Source organism: Thunnus maccoyii, chromosome 16 (genome assembly GCF_910596095.1).
Source record: "Thunnus maccoyii chromosome 16, fThuMac1.1, whole genome shotgun sequence".
In the NCBI taxonomy this organism is placed as follows: domain Eukaryota; kingdom Metazoa; phylum Chordata; class Actinopteri; order Scombriformes; family Scombridae; genus Thunnus; species Thunnus maccoyii.
In genome coordinates this window covers 14,696,783-14,712,422 of record NC_056548.1, presented here as the reverse complement: position 1 = coordinate 14,712,422, position 15,640 = coordinate 14,696,783, and the positions used below count along the sequence as shown (strand labels likewise).

Sequence of the window (15,640 nt, the reverse complement as noted above, 5' to 3'; positions counted from 1 at the left end):
CACAACCCTTTCCAGGCCTTTTTGGGTAGTGGTAGGATAATTAACTGTACTGCTGGAGTAGAAAGAAAATCTGAGAAAACATAATTGTAGATGCAGCGAGAGAAGGGGTTTTCTGGAAGTTGTGGGAGTTTCTGGAGAAGGTGTCCAGCAGCTGATGAGAGAAGCTTTTAGATTCTCTCAAACACCTGAAAAACGGAGAAGTTATAGCAGAGTGGGAAATGGGTGGGAAGAGGTCATTATTATTTTATTTAGTCAGCGGATATTTGAGTTTAAATCCAGTAGGTGGCGGTATGCACCTTTAAAGTTGGTTTGCGACCCACCAGTAAACCGAGAGAAGAAGAAGAACCGTTTCCGTCTACGTCATTCTGGCGCGAAGTAATAGACACTAAGACAAGCTGCAAGCAGGAGTTTAAATAAATATTTTTTTGTTTTCAAGACTCAAGCGAAATATTTGACATCGTCATTCAACGCGTAAAACTGCCGTTAAATGTAACTAGTGTTAAGATGAGCACTTCGTCAGTTTCAAAGGTAAATTTAGTTTGTTGACATACGGCCGCATATGAAAGATTTCTTCCTTTAACGTTACCTTCGTACTTACTGACACTTACTGTTTGTAACTTAATTTATATTTCAGGGCTGTTTTGTTTTCAAGCCAAGCGCCAAGAAGAAGAAGACCTCGCTCGGTTTGGGTGCGTTAAGTTATGTTCATTTATGTTAGTTAAGTTTAAAGAAACGAGCTGTCAGGTGATTTTAATTGCCCCAGCTTATAGATATTTTTGTTGGCATTTGTCCACAGAGGATTATTTCACTCAAGGCTGTGAAGGTGCTGAGAACAGTGAAGTACGATTCAGACTGTGTCATGATCTGTGGGACAAAATTAAATCAGACACAGAGGTAAGACTTCTTCATCACAACTATATGAAGCTTGTACAGTCATGTTGAGCAATGGAAGTACATCAGTTAAGAAAATGATTGTCATCATCATCTGATTTTTTTATACATGAAAAACATTAAATTTCATATGTGAAATGTTTTAGACTTCATAAAATTCATAGAATAATAAAGCACTTTCAATGTAAGTGATCTGTGTCAAAATCCACAGTCCTCCTTTTGTGCAAAAATGTATTTAGTTTTTCTGAAACTAATATGAAAGTTCAGCCATTCTTTGATGCTAAAAAGACTGTAAATGTGGCAGATATCCACTTGATATGACTAACTCAGACTGCTGAAGCATCATATAAGCTTTAGATAAACTTTTAAATGCATTTTTGCACAAAATAATTGTGTGGACACACTGTGGATTTCGGCCCTTTGAAGGAGATCTTTTAATAGCCAGTATGAACAGGAGGAATGATTACAGCGAGGAAAACCTCTTTCAGTGTTCATATGGACATCTGACTGTTGTTTTAAGACAGAGTTGAATAATCGTAAACCTATCCTTTTAATGTTAAAATTTAAACAAACAGTTACTCTACTTTGAACTTATTACTCAGGAAACAATGTGAGCATTTGAATTTGGCTGAAACATAAGCTGAGCAAATATTATTTGTTGACTTTAAGGTTTTACAGGATGAACTCAACAGGAAAATCCTGGACAGCCTGCTGGACTTCACCAGGAAGTGCTCTTCCACTCGCCAACACAGTGACTGGACATCTCAAATGAGGGCCAGCGAGATCCCTACAGCAGCTCTCATACTTGGTATGCTGGTGATGAGACAGTAACATTCAAAATTCTTTAATATAATCAGTGCTGTGCTGTGCATTTCAGGTTTTATTTTAACCTTCATTTTAATAGTGACATACATTTTGTCTGCTTTTCATTTGTTATTCTCCATAGGTGTGAATGTCCCAGACCATGACATGACCTTCCAGAGCCTGTCTGACCTGCTGCAGCAGTCTGTCACTCCTCATGTAGCCTCCGTACAGGCCAAAGAGTGTGGAGGTAGAAGAGTAAAAACATTTTTGTCTTGGAGTACTGGAATTAGTTTGTACCAGTGTTACTGTTTGAGCTTTCAAGAGTGTATACAGTAGGTCTGCTTTATCATTTCAGCTTTGAAGCATTTGATGAAGAGGGTCTTGGAGAGGTTGATGGATACCGTTGTGGCTGTTGATGATGAGGATGAGGAGGAAGCTGAGCAGACGAGCACTCCGCTCCACAAGAGCGTGCATTGCTCCCTGAGTACACTCTGTGATTGGTACAATACAAAAACAAAGGTGGGACCATAAAGCACAGGTTGTACATGAGGAGTTTAAAAATGTTTGATTAGCTCAAGGTGCTTAAACGTCGTCTTTTCCTCTTGTGTTACAGAAAGCCAACACTCCTGGAAAAAAGCGCAGTTCTCCAGACAGTGACGAGCAACAGCAGCCTCCCGTTGTAATTATTTTCAAAGATTTGGAGGCTTTCAACCCAAGAGTTCTTCAAGACTTCATACTCATCTGCAGGTAACAGGGAACTCTGCATTTAACAGTTAAGCTGTTTCCATATTCCCAATGACCTACTAATGTTCATGTTAGAAATATCTGGTCTAAGTAGCTACATTTAGAGCTGCAACGATTGGTCGATTGATAATTTGCTACTTTTCTTGGTCTAACAAGATGGCAAATAGAATATTTTTGTGTTTTGGGCAGTTTATTGGACAGAACAAGACATTTAATGATGCCACTGTATGCTCTATGAAATTTTTGTGGACGCTTTTCACTGTTTTCTGTTGTTTTATAGAACAAACGAATAATCAGTCAATTGAGAAAATAAACAGACTAATTGATATTGAAAATAATCGTTAGATGCAGCTCCAGCTACATTTCTGATAATTCTAACATTGATTATGTAGTTTTTGTTGTTGTTTTCAATCAATATACAAAAAATAGAAAGCCTGAAAGCTCTGACGCTGTTAAATCTTTTTCACAGGAAGGTTATGCCAGCACTAACAGATTTTATTTCAGTTGGTTGTTCAGCCAAAGGATAACAAAGATTTCTTTACGGGTGGTAAACTGGGAATATTTGTGTAGAATAGCTTTTAAGTCTTTAAACCAAGCGATATAAAACTTTTTGTTAGTAGTGCATGTTCAGGTTTATTTGGATGCTATTCTCTTAACTGTATGAACATGTTTCTTATTTCACAGCCGCTACATTGAACGTGTTCCGTTGATGTTCATCTTCGGTATCGCCACATCACCCAGCACCATCCAACACATGCTGCCCCACTCTGTGTCCTCCCTGCTGTGCATAGAGCTCTTCCAGTCTCTGTCCTGCACCCAGCACTTGGCCACAGTCATAGACAAGGTACTTTCACTCTGACACACACATGAACTTGCAAGATCACATTTATCATTGTAATCTTGTTTAATTTGTCAGATATCAGATTGTCTTGTTTACTTTATAGCCAATCTTCTATAAGTTATAATTGATAATTTTTGTCCCCTAGTATTCACTTAAAATTGAAGGATACAAACAAGCATCAAGCTTTTTGTTATCAGATTTATTGCTAAGCTATTGGATTGTGTTTTAAATAGAATCCCATTAATCTTATTGTATTTTTTGTGTTACTTGTGTCTCCAGTTGATCCTGACACCTCAGTTCCCCTTTAAGCTCAATGGTAAGGTGATGCAGGTGCTGATCAGCATCTTCCTCTACCACGATTTCTCAGTGAGAAACTTCATCAAGGGTGTGCAGGTACAGAGTAGCTTCTAAAAGCTTTATATGTTGTGTGTCTTATCAGTCCACCCTGTGTTTGTCCCGTCTCCTTGTCTGAAGATTGTGTTCGGATATGTGTTTGATGGCATTTCTGCTCTGTCTCTGTGCAGCTGGCCCTGCTGGAGCACTTTCACTCCCAGCCTCTTAGTGTCCTGTGCTGTAAGAAGAAGGAGGCTCTGCTTAACCTGATGCAGCTCAGCCACAGTGACTTAGAGAGGATCAGGCAGCTGCCATCATTCAGGAGGTGCACACATACATAATATTTAGTTTTTACCTGTGTGCATTGTCTTACTTCATATTTATTACTTGTCAGAAAAAACAAACCATGTAAATGTTGCTCGATTTGGCTGCTAGTAAACACACAGGTAACTTTTAGTTTTAGATTTTAGCAGCTTTTCTTTTTTTTTCAAATGTAAAACCAAGTCTTTTTAACCTGTGTGTTTCTTTCCCCCAGGTATGTAGAGAAGCAAGAATCTCAAGAACAGGTGAACCTGTTGAAGAATGACACTCATTTAAAGGTACATTATTTGTTTTATCTCTACACCTGAGGCACCGGCCACTAAAAGGGCACATATCTAGACAGAATCTAATATTTGAGCTTTTTGAGCAAAAGATTTCATTCTCTGTTTTGTCTGTTTTCAGGAGGTGTGTCAGAGGCTGATAAAAGACCTTCGCAAATACCACAAGAACTATTATCCGGTCCTGAGGTGTCTCCACACTCTGACCTCATCATTACCTCGGTACCCCCTGGGAAAACAGGCAAGAACTAGCTGGTTTTTGTCTGAACAATAAAAAATGTGGGAAATGAGCTCTTGTGGTTGTTAGTCACACTTTCTTTTATTGCTTTGATGTAACACTGACTTATCTGTGTGTTGCAGATCAGGGAGCTCCATTTAATATGTCTGGAGAATAACGTATGGGAGAATGAGGATTATCTGTCGGCCTTGAAGCTTCTGAAGTAAGCCTGGATGATTAACCTCTATGCCAACACATGGATGACATAATCAGTATTAAAATGTACTAAATTAGAGAAATTGTTGCCACTTAAATCAAAGCCAACTGTTTAAACGTCTCAACTGTGTATGTGCCTCAGCTAACATTATTCACACATTTTGCCACCAGATGGTGACACATTGAGGGCTATTTGGGGATCATTGCACATCCTGGTGGCCAAAATATACATTAATATACAATAAAAAAAAAGTATTGTTTGACACTGGGTTTTTACCATGCAGGGATCCTCCTGGACAAATCAGAAATTAGTCCAACAACAACTCAGTTTGATGTTAGACACTTGAGCTTCTATTCTACCTCTCAGTTGTAAACCTCTTCTGCAGGATGCTGGCTAAAGACGAGCTGATCACTTTGCTCCAGAGGTGTGCAGAGATCCTGCAGCCTGTCAAGTCAAAGAGGATGAAGAGCGCTCATGTCCAGCTGGAAGACCTGCTCACCAAATTGAAGCAGTTGGACAGTAAGTAGTGAAAAGTTGAGCATTCTTTGTTTATACATAAATTCTTACTTTTTCCTCCTTTTAATGCTGACCCTGGGAATAGTGTCCTCTACCATCTCTGCTAGTAATTCTTGTCTTTTGTCTAACAGCATCCGCCACTGAAGTCGCCCCCAGTGCTGAAGACATTATCACCTCTCCAGTGAAAGACCTTCAGAAGAAAACCGATCTGTTTCAGCTGCAGAAGGTAGCTCTCTCCAGTACATCTAAGAGATTCTCTACTTCACCGATGTGTTGTAATACTCAAACACATAAACTGTCTGATTATCCTCCTGATTCTAGACCCTGCTGGAGATGAACGAGTCTCGGAGAGCCAAGAAACTGAGTCCGTTTGAGATTCTACGAAACGAAGCCATCGAGTTCATCGACAGCTTAGTGACGTGAGACAGATTTCCTTCTGCTTGTCGTTTAAAGTGTGATACAGCAATTTAATACAAAGTAACAACATAAAAATGTACTTTTCCATCCCACCCAGGAGTCACCTCTCTCCCCCCGAGTCTCAGACGCTGAACGAAGTGTGCTATTACAGTTCCTCTGCCTCTGTGAGACGCCACCTCAACGCTACACCTCGCACCTCCATTCAGGCCGCACTCAGCAATCCCTACTATTTCCTTCAGGTACATCTGCGTCAACTTATCAAGCGTGTAGCAAGAGGAGGAACGGAGAGTAAACTGAGTTTTATAAATGCTGTTATCTTAAGAAATGTGAGATATGTTCATTGAAGCGAATAAAAACGTGTGATTCACTTTTCTTTCAGAACGACAGCTTAAAGACTGAAGATGGGACCGTCTCCAGTGCTGCTCCTGATATTTGCATCACATACAAACTCCATCTGGAGTGTGGCAGGCTGATCAACCTCTACGACTGGCTTGAAGTGAGTTTACAATGAGTCATTTGATACAAGGCTCATTTCCTGTATTTTAATCAGGTCAACAGGATGATGTTTACATAGCGTTCCTTTTTTTTTAAACTCGTAACAATAACATCTTTCAACTTTGGCTTAAAAACTTTATTGATTTGAAGTGCGTTTGTTTAGAGTCTATTGATTTCTTGGATCAATGTGTCACGTTATTGATCTGTGGATTAAATATTGGCCCAGAATGGACTGGATACTGACATGAATGATAATTTATTTTACAGGCCTATTCCATCGTGGTTTCTGCAGCTGAGGGCAACAGTCCAGATTCTGACCAATATGGGAAAGTGGATGAGGTCAAACAGTATCCTTCCATAACTTTTATCTATGAGCATGGCTCTTATCTCATGTTAGTACATACTTGAGGTTTATCTGTGCAGGTCATTTCCAGATAACTGTAGATCAGAATTACAATAAAGTCAGAAGATCTTAATCTGATTGAAAGGACGTCTGGAAGTAACTGTAACATTAAGACAGTGACTGTGATTAACTTTGAGAGCAGAAACTATATTCCATGTGTTTTCTCTGGCAACAAGCAAATAGTTTTTGTTTTAATCAGAGTTAAAGAAACAGTGTTCCTTAGCCGTTCTCCAGTGCACGTTTCATCCGGGCTGTGTCAGAGCTGGAATTTCTGGGCTTCATCAAGTCCACCAAGCAGAAGACGGACCACGTGGCTCGACTCACTTGGGGAGGCTGCTGACCAAACTGTCAAAAATAAATAACTTCGTACATCTGTGGATACTGTCTCCTCTCATTTCAACACCTGTCAACTTTGTGACTTAGATTTATGTTTTGTATTTTCTTTTCACTCTAATAAAAGTTATGTGGTTAGTATCTGATAATCAGTGTTGTGCATATTTGTTTTTAGTCATACTTGTGTATATAGTAGAATATCGTACCTTTGTTTATAATATAGTACAATGACTGTTCCAAACAAATGTGTTGGTGTGTTATAAACGCATCACTAAGCTTGCATGTTACTATACTGAAGGCACAACTCAAACACAGATGCCTACTATACAGTTAATTTTAAAGATGAGCCGATACATCTTTTAGTCTCTTTGATTATAGTTTAAGTTGGATTTAAGGTAATCATGTTCCATTTTTAGGAAAAGCCTCCTGAATAGGTGGCAATTTTAAATGTAAACAACAATCATACAATGTAATATCATACAATGCCAATTACACCAAGACAGTCTAATCTTTTAAAAAGATTAGACTGTCTTGGTGTAATTGGCAACATTTTAAAAAGAAATTCCCTCAAACATACCAGTAATATAGAAACATCTATTATGCATTAAAAAAAGTTGAACTCTTAAAAGATTTTTTATTGTTTTTCCAATAAGTACATTGGTTTCAAAGTGATACCAGCAAAACAAAACAAAATCAAAATAAATAAAACACTGGTAGGGAGAGGAGAAAAAAAAAAAAAATCAAATTAGCCCACTTAATGCTCAATTGAAAAAGCAGTGAACAGAAGAGGACAAACTGCAAACATATTCTCTCTGTTCAACTCGTGTCTTCCACTTCCTTTCAGATTGACCAGCAAACCTCATGTAAAAGTCTACGCTGCTGTATTATATTTACATGTAACAAACAGAAACGAGCGACAAAGCCTGGAATGCTGGGAATCGTTACAAAAGTGAGATAACTGTAGATACACGTACAGCAGGAGGAACATAGGCCACTGGTAGAGATAGGGTCCATTCATTTACATTAGGAAGCACCTAGTTGCTTACAACAGAGTGGTAACAACTGACAACAGCTTCATATAAACCTTTGCCCAAAGACAGAAATATGGCACAGTAAGAAAAGTTTCATTTAAACTAGCTAAACTGAATCTCTTACAATGATGAGCATTTTTATTTCTCGTTCTTGAGATAACACATGATAGCTTGCAGCAAGAGAAGGCCGTCTTGCAAAGATTCGGTGCCACACTCAGGAAACATCTGGAGGAGAAGAAGATGAAATAAATTCACAAACCAGACTTGTAACTTTAAACTTCAAAGGCGGAGCTCAAAGCGAGATCCAGGACTTTCTCGCATACAGTATGCCAGCGAGGCAGGAATGTGGAGAGAATTTAAAGATAAAACCGAAGAAAAACTCACAGCTTGCAGGTTGCTCCCCGAATCGTCGCATTAGCTGATCGTGTGTGAACTTCACAAAGGTGTCATATTGTTCTGAAATGTAGAGGATATAAAAAATTAGCACTGCTAAAGCCTTTCAGACTGTATGCATTATTTAAATTACTCTTTTCATTTTCCCAGGGTGTCCTCTTCAAACCACTATTGTCTATTAATGTTTCCATATTCAAATCTGGCTTTGTGAAGCAAAACACAAAGCCAATCTTGGAACAACCATTTCTCCTGCTGACTTCATTCACTACCACATAACAGAATTGCATTAACGCCTATTAGTGCTGAAGTAGCTGCTCAATTAATCAACTAGGTTTTTAAACAAGGCAATTCTGATAGATGAAAAGTTATTTGCTTGTCACAGCAACACAAATGTGCACATTAGAGAATTTTGTTTAATAGCTTTTGGTTTTGGACAGCTAGTATTACCATTTAATAAGTTTTATTAAATGGTAATACTTTAATCTGGCCTTTCATAACCTCATATTTTCTATACAGTAAATCATGAATTTAATATAGCAATCATTTATGACTTCAAATATAAAACCTTCAACAGCACCAGTTTGTATAGGTCATAGCAGAAGTGCTCCTGTTATTCATTTTCTTCATCATAATCATTATTTACACCCCGAACTAATGTGTGAGACACTAAAACATGCTTAATTTATTAACCGACTATGTGATTGGACCTGGTTGACTTCCTTGACGCATCAGATATGTTTTGTGAGTCATGGCATCTCCTGCAACCAACCTGCCAATTTTGAAGTCATGGTCTCCTCGTATTCCTCCCGCACCTTCTCTTCCCTTTCTTTCAGCAGGCGTTCACAGATCATTCCAACTTGTCTGAGGGTGAATAATGGCTGTTCTTTCCTAGTTGGAGAAACGCCTCCAGAAGACGTCCCTGTGTAAATCAAACAGAAATGTTGTCAGGATCTTTATATATGTGGTATTTCTGATAAATGTGCTTATTTTCCTTCACCAACCTGGCATGTTGGAAACATTCATAGTAGACGACTGGGATGGGGACTCTGGAGAATAGCAGCACTCTGACTGTTGGTAGCCTCCATCTAGATGCTTCCTCTTTTGAATGCGTTTGTACTCCTGCTTGATGCTGTTGAGGATTTGTTCTGGAGGGACAAAAGACAGAAAATAAAGTCAGTCATTCAAGAAATAACAGCTGTCACGTTTAGGGAGAAACTTTCTAATCTGAAAGCATCGTTTAAGCGTGGCTCAACATGTTGCTAATGCCTCTCAAGTCGCTGGCTGGTCACCAAGCAGGCCAACATTAGTAACATTACCTGCACTGAGTCTCGACGACGATTCCCCAAATGGCGAGGGCTCCATGCTGAGGTACTTCCTGGGGGATGAGGATGAGGACGATGGGGACACGGGGATGCATCTCCGTCTTTTGGGGGAAGTAGGACTCATCAGCGGATCGAAATCCATGGTCCTCTTCAGGGTGGCTCCACACGCCATGACTTCAGTTTGTTAAAGAGAGGGGGTGGGGGGTGTAAAATGCCGAAACAAGACAATAATGAGGCGATAACATCAGTTATTTTTCATAACCGCTAACTGTGGCTATTCTTTAACACAGCTCGCTCATTCTAGCGCGAATTGCTATGCTAAAACCAGTTTCCTTCGCTGAGGAAAACATGCTAAGCATATTGCGCAGCTGAGGCTTTAAATATTTGCTAGCAAAGCTAACGTTAGCTGTGCTGGCTAGCCAATAATCAAAAAGAAAACAAAGCTAACGTTAGCTTTGGCTACCACTGGTAGGACAATACGCTCTTGTGTACATTTGAATAAAGCTGTCTTACCTTTGGGGGAGACGTTGGCCTGTCAAACTGCGTTTAACAACTTCAGTTGTTGTAAAAGTTGCTTCCCAAAAGTTGAGGTGCCGATCAGCCAGCTGTGGGCCAACTGTCTGCCGTTAGATAGGGGAGCTAGCTAACGCAACTTAGCTGCTTGTTTTTGATATGAAGCTGTCGGCTTCTCCGGCTCCTGACGTCACGTGTGAAACGCACTGCAGTGCATGTTGGGTTATGTAGTGAAAGGCTGTAGATGAAAGGTCCACAACGTCACTAAAGCGCTCTAAATTCGCGTTTTTAATTAAATTTGGTTACACTAAAACCTAATTATAGTATTTGATGAGCTACAACTCCATTTATGTTGTATTGTTTATGTTAATACTGTAGCACTGAGTTTTACTATGAATGAAAAGTGCGGTGCAAATTAAATGTATTATTATTATTATTGTTATTTTAATTATTATTTTTATTGTTATTATTTTTCATTCTAATTCATGTTGTGTATACTGTGCCTTTATCTGTCCTGCACTGTGTAGATGTATATAGATATTGTACAATACATACAGTATATATCCACATAATTTATTTACACTCAAATTATATTTATATCTACATTGGTATTTATACTTCTGTTTATATTCTGCTTTTTTTTGCAGTTTTTATCATATCAATATGCATGCACATAGTCCACCCCACTACACAGAAATGTAAATTACTGTCACTTTTTTACACTGTTATGTTTGTGTTTATGTTTGTTGTTTAATGTTCATGTTTTTTCATTTTAATTTTTTTTTTTTTTACATTTGGACCACATTGAATTCCTTGTACTTGCTACTTGGTGAAGAAACCTGTCTCTGATTCTGAATTATTTGTGATCAAGCCACGTGAAATAGAGACAGTGTTTTTTGTCTCCACAGGAGGGCAGTATTACACAAAAAACGCAGTAAAAGTTTCCTTCGATCTAGATCAGTGGTTTATTGACCCGCTAAGGGTCCCATGATAAATGTGTATATATGTATATGTGTATATCAAGTTCAGTAAATAAGCCATAACTGCAGATGCACTGGATTGCTGACATTTCATAGTTTTATTGAAAAAAAGATCACCAGGTATGTTGACAAGTTTATGATAAAAATAGACAAATTTCATAAATTTATTGAACTCATGTCACTGCTTACACACACTGTTATGGGACAACATGGCAGAATGGAAGCTTCACAGGAATCTGGCAGTGTAGCTTCTCACAAAACGCTGTAACTGTTTTGTAAGCACATGTAACATTCCCAGGTTACTACAAACTACAGAAGTTTTGATGTGATTGAAAAGACATTCAAAATTCAACATATGACTCACCATTTTGTTTTGCAAAATACATGTTAAAAATATACAATAAATAAATTCAAGTTCAATAACATTGAAATGCCAAACTTCACAATATCATGGTCTTACAAAATCATCAATAGGTGATTTCAAATCACTGATGAGATGCTACTTACAAGCAGTGCGCTGTCACTCAGAACGGACATTTTGCATGAAAGTAGACACAGTTTCACTTGCATTACTGCCACAATATTGCTATGATGTAATGTGAGAAAAAACAGAGAATGCCACCTTTTTTCCACATTAAAGCTGAAATCTGTAACTTTCTGCTTATTCAAACAACAGCAAAGATGACATAGTGTATATTATTATATTTGTTAAGAAATTTGCCAAAATTGGCACTGTGAATCAGACATGTGCAACAAGAGTAAACCCATAAAATTCACAGTTTTTAGAGTTTCATGACACTTCACCATACAAAGGGGTATAATAATATATCAATATTACAGATTTCAGCTTTAAAACAACTAAAATTGTTTGTGTTGTCTGTATCTAAGTTATCTTTTGGCACATTTCACAGTCACAGAGCAGTGCACTACGAGGGTCAGGACTATTCTACAAAATATTTACTTCACAGTTGTACCAGAGCAGGGCAGCCTGTATTTTAGACGGGGTCTGGTGTAGAAGTCTCAGTCACTCCAGAAACTGTAACCTGGGCAACTTTTACTCTCGTCTTTCCACAGCCGGCTCCATCTTTCCCCGCCGCGCCTGGTGTGCCTCTCACACTCCTGCTATTCCAGTCACTCTCACCGCTGCTGTCCAGCGACTGCGTCGCTCCCCGGCACATGTGGCAGATGTTGAGGAAGGCCCTGCGCAGGTCCTTGCTCCTCATGGCGTAGATCACAGGGTTCACGGTGGAGTTGAGCAGGCAAAGCATGCTGCAAAAGGCAAACACAGTCTTGATGAAGTCGTTCACCTTCCCAAAGAGGTCGTAAACCATGATGGCTAAAAGCGGGCCCCAGCAGATGATGAGGGCCACCAGGATCAGAACTAGGGTCTTGGCCAGACGCAGGTCCATCCGGGCCTGCTCAGGCCTCACTGTCTGAACTTTGGTGCCCTCTGCTGTGTAGACAATCACACTCCTCTGGGAAGTGCGGCTCAGCATGCGGACAGCGTGGTGGTGGGACTTCCAGAGAATGAATATGTAGGCGTAGATAATGAACAGGACCAAAATACTCGTCATCCCGATCCAGAACATCAGGTACTTCTGGTCGATTAGAGGGAAAATGTCCGAGCAGACAGAGTTGAGACGCTTGCAGTTCCAGCCCAGCAGTGGCAGCAATGAGATAACAATGGAGATGGTCCACATCATACTGAAGGCGATGACCGCTTTGGTCTTTGTGACAATGCGTCTGTATGCCATAGGTCTGTGGATGGAGATGTAGCGGTCAATCGCAGTGAGGAACAGACTGCCCACAGAGGCAGTAAAGGAGGCGATGACCCCAGCCAGCTTGAAGAGGAAAATATTGGGGCTGTCCTTCCTGTGGAGCACGTGGAAGTCCAGGAAGCTGTAGACAAAAATGATGCTGCCTATCAGATCAGCCACAGCCAGGCTGCCTATGAAGTGGTAGGAAGGCCGAGATCGGAGTGTCTGTGAGTGCAGGATCACACACAACACCATGAGGTTCTCCAGCACTGTGAATGTCCCCAGAGTGAGTGCCAAGATAGCAACTGCGAGCTGCTGACCAGGAGTCAGAATCATAAAACACTCCATGTTGTCCACAAGGTCCTCCCCGCACTGTGCCGCCCCTCGGTTCTCCACAGAAGTCCCATTACCCAGCAGAAAGTCTGATATGTTAGTGGGGAAAATGGGAGCAAGGCCACTGTAAATGACCTCCTTATTTCCAGGAATGAGTCCAGGGAATGAGTTACTAATGGAGCCAGAGTAAGGTTTCTCAAAGTGGAACCCGTTCTTGATAAGGCTTGAGTCAACGGAGGGGTCATCATAACTGGCGTCGTTGGAGCCGAGATACTGGACACCTGTTGTTAGCGTGCTCATTGTGGTGCCTGCTATACTGTGCAACCTCATGGCTGGGTAGTGGCTGCAGAGACACTCAGAGGAGAGGTGTGTGGTGTAACAGCATAAGATCCATGCACAAGGACATCTAAAAGAAAAAAAAAACATTTTTTTTTCCACAAAAAATGCGATACGTTACTCAAAAATGAACAAATATAAATAGTTAAATGAATATCTGAATGCATGAAGTAACTAGAGAAAAGATTAATATCTCAACATCTATATTTATCAATGTGAATGTTTTGCCGGGAGATATTTGGGGAATTTGTGCATCAGCCAGCTGACTCCATAGCAGATGCATCCCAGACAATAGTGGGAAACTGAACAGTTGATGACAAACCTGTCCTGCCTCAGGGGAAATCATTGCATTAAGTATGTAGGACAGCCAGGCTTTCTTATTAATTAAAGGAGGTCATTAGGCATTAAGCTGTTTTTTTTCAATAATCATTGGATTAATGAGGTATCAAGGGAGGAAAAAAAGACAAAGAGTGCACATATCTGTCCAATGAACCATTTCCATTTTAATGCCAGTAATGATGACATTAATTGTTAACAGTTAAGTTTACATGAAGGTTTTGGAATAAGATATTTTTTTGTAGAGAAAACATGACTTGACGTTTAAGTTTGAGAGACTATAATCTTTCATGATGTCTCTGTAGGCAAGCCTGTTTGAATCAAAGCTTTAGGCGCTGTTTGGACCATTATACGCAAATCAGCTACGAATAAATAAATTCATAAAACACAAAAATTAAAATAGAAATAGAAATATTACGAAGATAAAATAAAATATATTGGAAAAATAAAATAAAAGCAAAAACGTACCTTGATTTTCTCAGCACAAACAACCCCGCTCCATGACGCAAAATACTAAACTGGGAGTAAACCAGTCTGTCGTCACTCTCCTCATCAATCAACAGTTACAGCAACTCTCAAAAAAAGGGGGGAAAAAAACTGGAGGCTAGAGTGAAATCACAATAGTTGTTTTGGTGTTTTGTCGGGGGAATTATCCCGTGTTGGCTTCCCAGATACTGTCAATGTCAAATACAGTAAAGACAGGCAGCGGGTGGAGTGTGTGTGTTTGTGGGAGCGGGCGGTTATATGGCTCTGCTTTGTGCGCTCGGTCACGTGGTCTGAGGTGTTGCGCGCAGCATCCACACCTATTTATTGAGGAACAAAACAGCTGCTGCAGGCAAGATGTGAAAACCAGCCTTAACCCGTATGTTTATTTGAGATTAGCTGTACTTCCTCTTTGTTTGCTTGTTTTTTCCCGACCTCATTAAACCCAATATGTAAAGTATTGAAGTGGTAACACATCCCTTTGACACAAAACACAGAAATGACAGTAAGCATTGTTTTTGCACTAAATAAGGAGATATTGCATGTTTTGTATGTTATATGGGTTATACATGAACACATATACTATATATATATATATATTGTTTGCCAAAAAAGTCATTAAGAGATAAATAAATGAACTGTATGTTATCCTACACAGTGACATTATTAATGTTTTTGGTCAGTTAGACCGCAGAGAGGTCTGTGTTATAAAACACCAATAAGAAAAATGTAAATGATTTGTTGTGTAAAAATTACTGTCAATACCAATCACAGATTGAGAGCATATGAAAATATATTGTATTTAGTCATGTTTTGAGACTCTGAGACCCCAAACAATAGGCCTATATTAAAATATCATTTTCTGCAGTGATTCAAAATCATGTCCATAAGAAATTTTTATAAAATTAGGAAAACTCATTAAATATCAAGGTGATGAGCTGTTCTGTATAGCGTCTCCATGATCCCAAATAGAACATAAGGGTGAAATGAAAACAATTACATTGATAATCTTACAATAAATTCAGATTAACAATATCATACAAATATGCAGGAGATGAGAAACAATGAAACCCACTTGGAATATTTGTCACAGTAATCTCATGCTGACAATTAAAGAAAAAAGACACCATAAAGGGAGATGGTATAATTTTATGTGCTACCAAGTCCATTCTGAATAGTCTGCACTAGTTATCTATTTATGAACTGCAACTGGGGTCACATACGCACACTATTAAGAGTCCTTTTCCTGTCCTGCGCAGCTGCGTAATTATTTCCACTATGCACTCCCAGCAGAGCTATCTCCCAAATTACATGTATCTTGTTGTGGAAAATACATGACATTTGGC

At 39.3% G+C, this 15,640-nt stretch overlaps 3 protein-coding genes across 3 annotated transcripts; 1 reads left to right on the top strand and 2 right to left on the bottom strand.

The window, feature by feature from the left end:
* The first annotated feature begins 320 nt into the window (after positions 1–320).
* Positions 321–6,959, top strand: orc3 (origin recognition complex, subunit 3). The gene is made up of 20 exons (XM_042388282.1): positions 321–528; positions 635–689; positions 797–894; positions 1,561–1,699; positions 1,838–1,942; positions 2,051–2,214; positions 2,309–2,442; positions 3,124–3,283; positions 3,560–3,673; positions 3,805–3,938; positions 4,149–4,212; positions 4,337–4,453; positions 4,573–4,652; positions 5,032–5,165; positions 5,294–5,388; positions 5,484–5,581; positions 5,677–5,818; positions 5,959–6,075; positions 6,342–6,421; positions 6,712–6,959. The coding sequence occupies exons 1-20, from the start codon at positions 505–507 to the stop codon at positions 6,815–6,817; spliced, it is 2,160 nt and encodes a 719-aa protein (XP_042244216.1). The 5' UTR covers positions 321–504; the 3' UTR covers positions 6,818–6,959.
* Positions 6,960–7,424: 465 nt separating this feature from the next.
* On the bottom strand, positions 7,425–10,264 carry LOC121880826 (akirin-2-like). The gene is made up of 6 exons (XM_042388369.1): positions 10,070–10,264; positions 9,551–9,730; positions 9,236–9,379; positions 9,004–9,153; positions 8,226–8,297; positions 7,425–8,066 (listed from the first exon to the last, which is right to left on the bottom strand). Exons 2-6 carry the CDS (start codon positions 9,726–9,728, stop codon positions 8,056–8,058), a joined length of 555 nt encoding a protein of 184 aa, XP_042244303.1. The 5' UTR covers positions 9,729–9,730; positions 10,070–10,264; the 3' UTR covers positions 7,425–8,055.
* Positions 10,265–11,105: 841 nt separating this feature from the next.
* LOC121881056 (cannabinoid receptor type 1B-like) lies at positions 11,106–14,959 on the bottom strand. The gene is made up of 2 exons (XM_042388705.1): positions 14,280–14,959; positions 11,106–13,545 (listed from the first exon to the last, which is right to left on the bottom strand). Exon 2 carries the CDS (start codon positions 13,467–13,469, stop codon positions 12,045–12,047), a length of 1,425 nt encoding a protein of 474 aa, XP_042244639.1. The 5' UTR covers positions 13,470–13,545; positions 14,280–14,959; the 3' UTR covers positions 11,106–12,044.
* Positions 14,960–15,640: the final 681 nt, after the last annotated feature.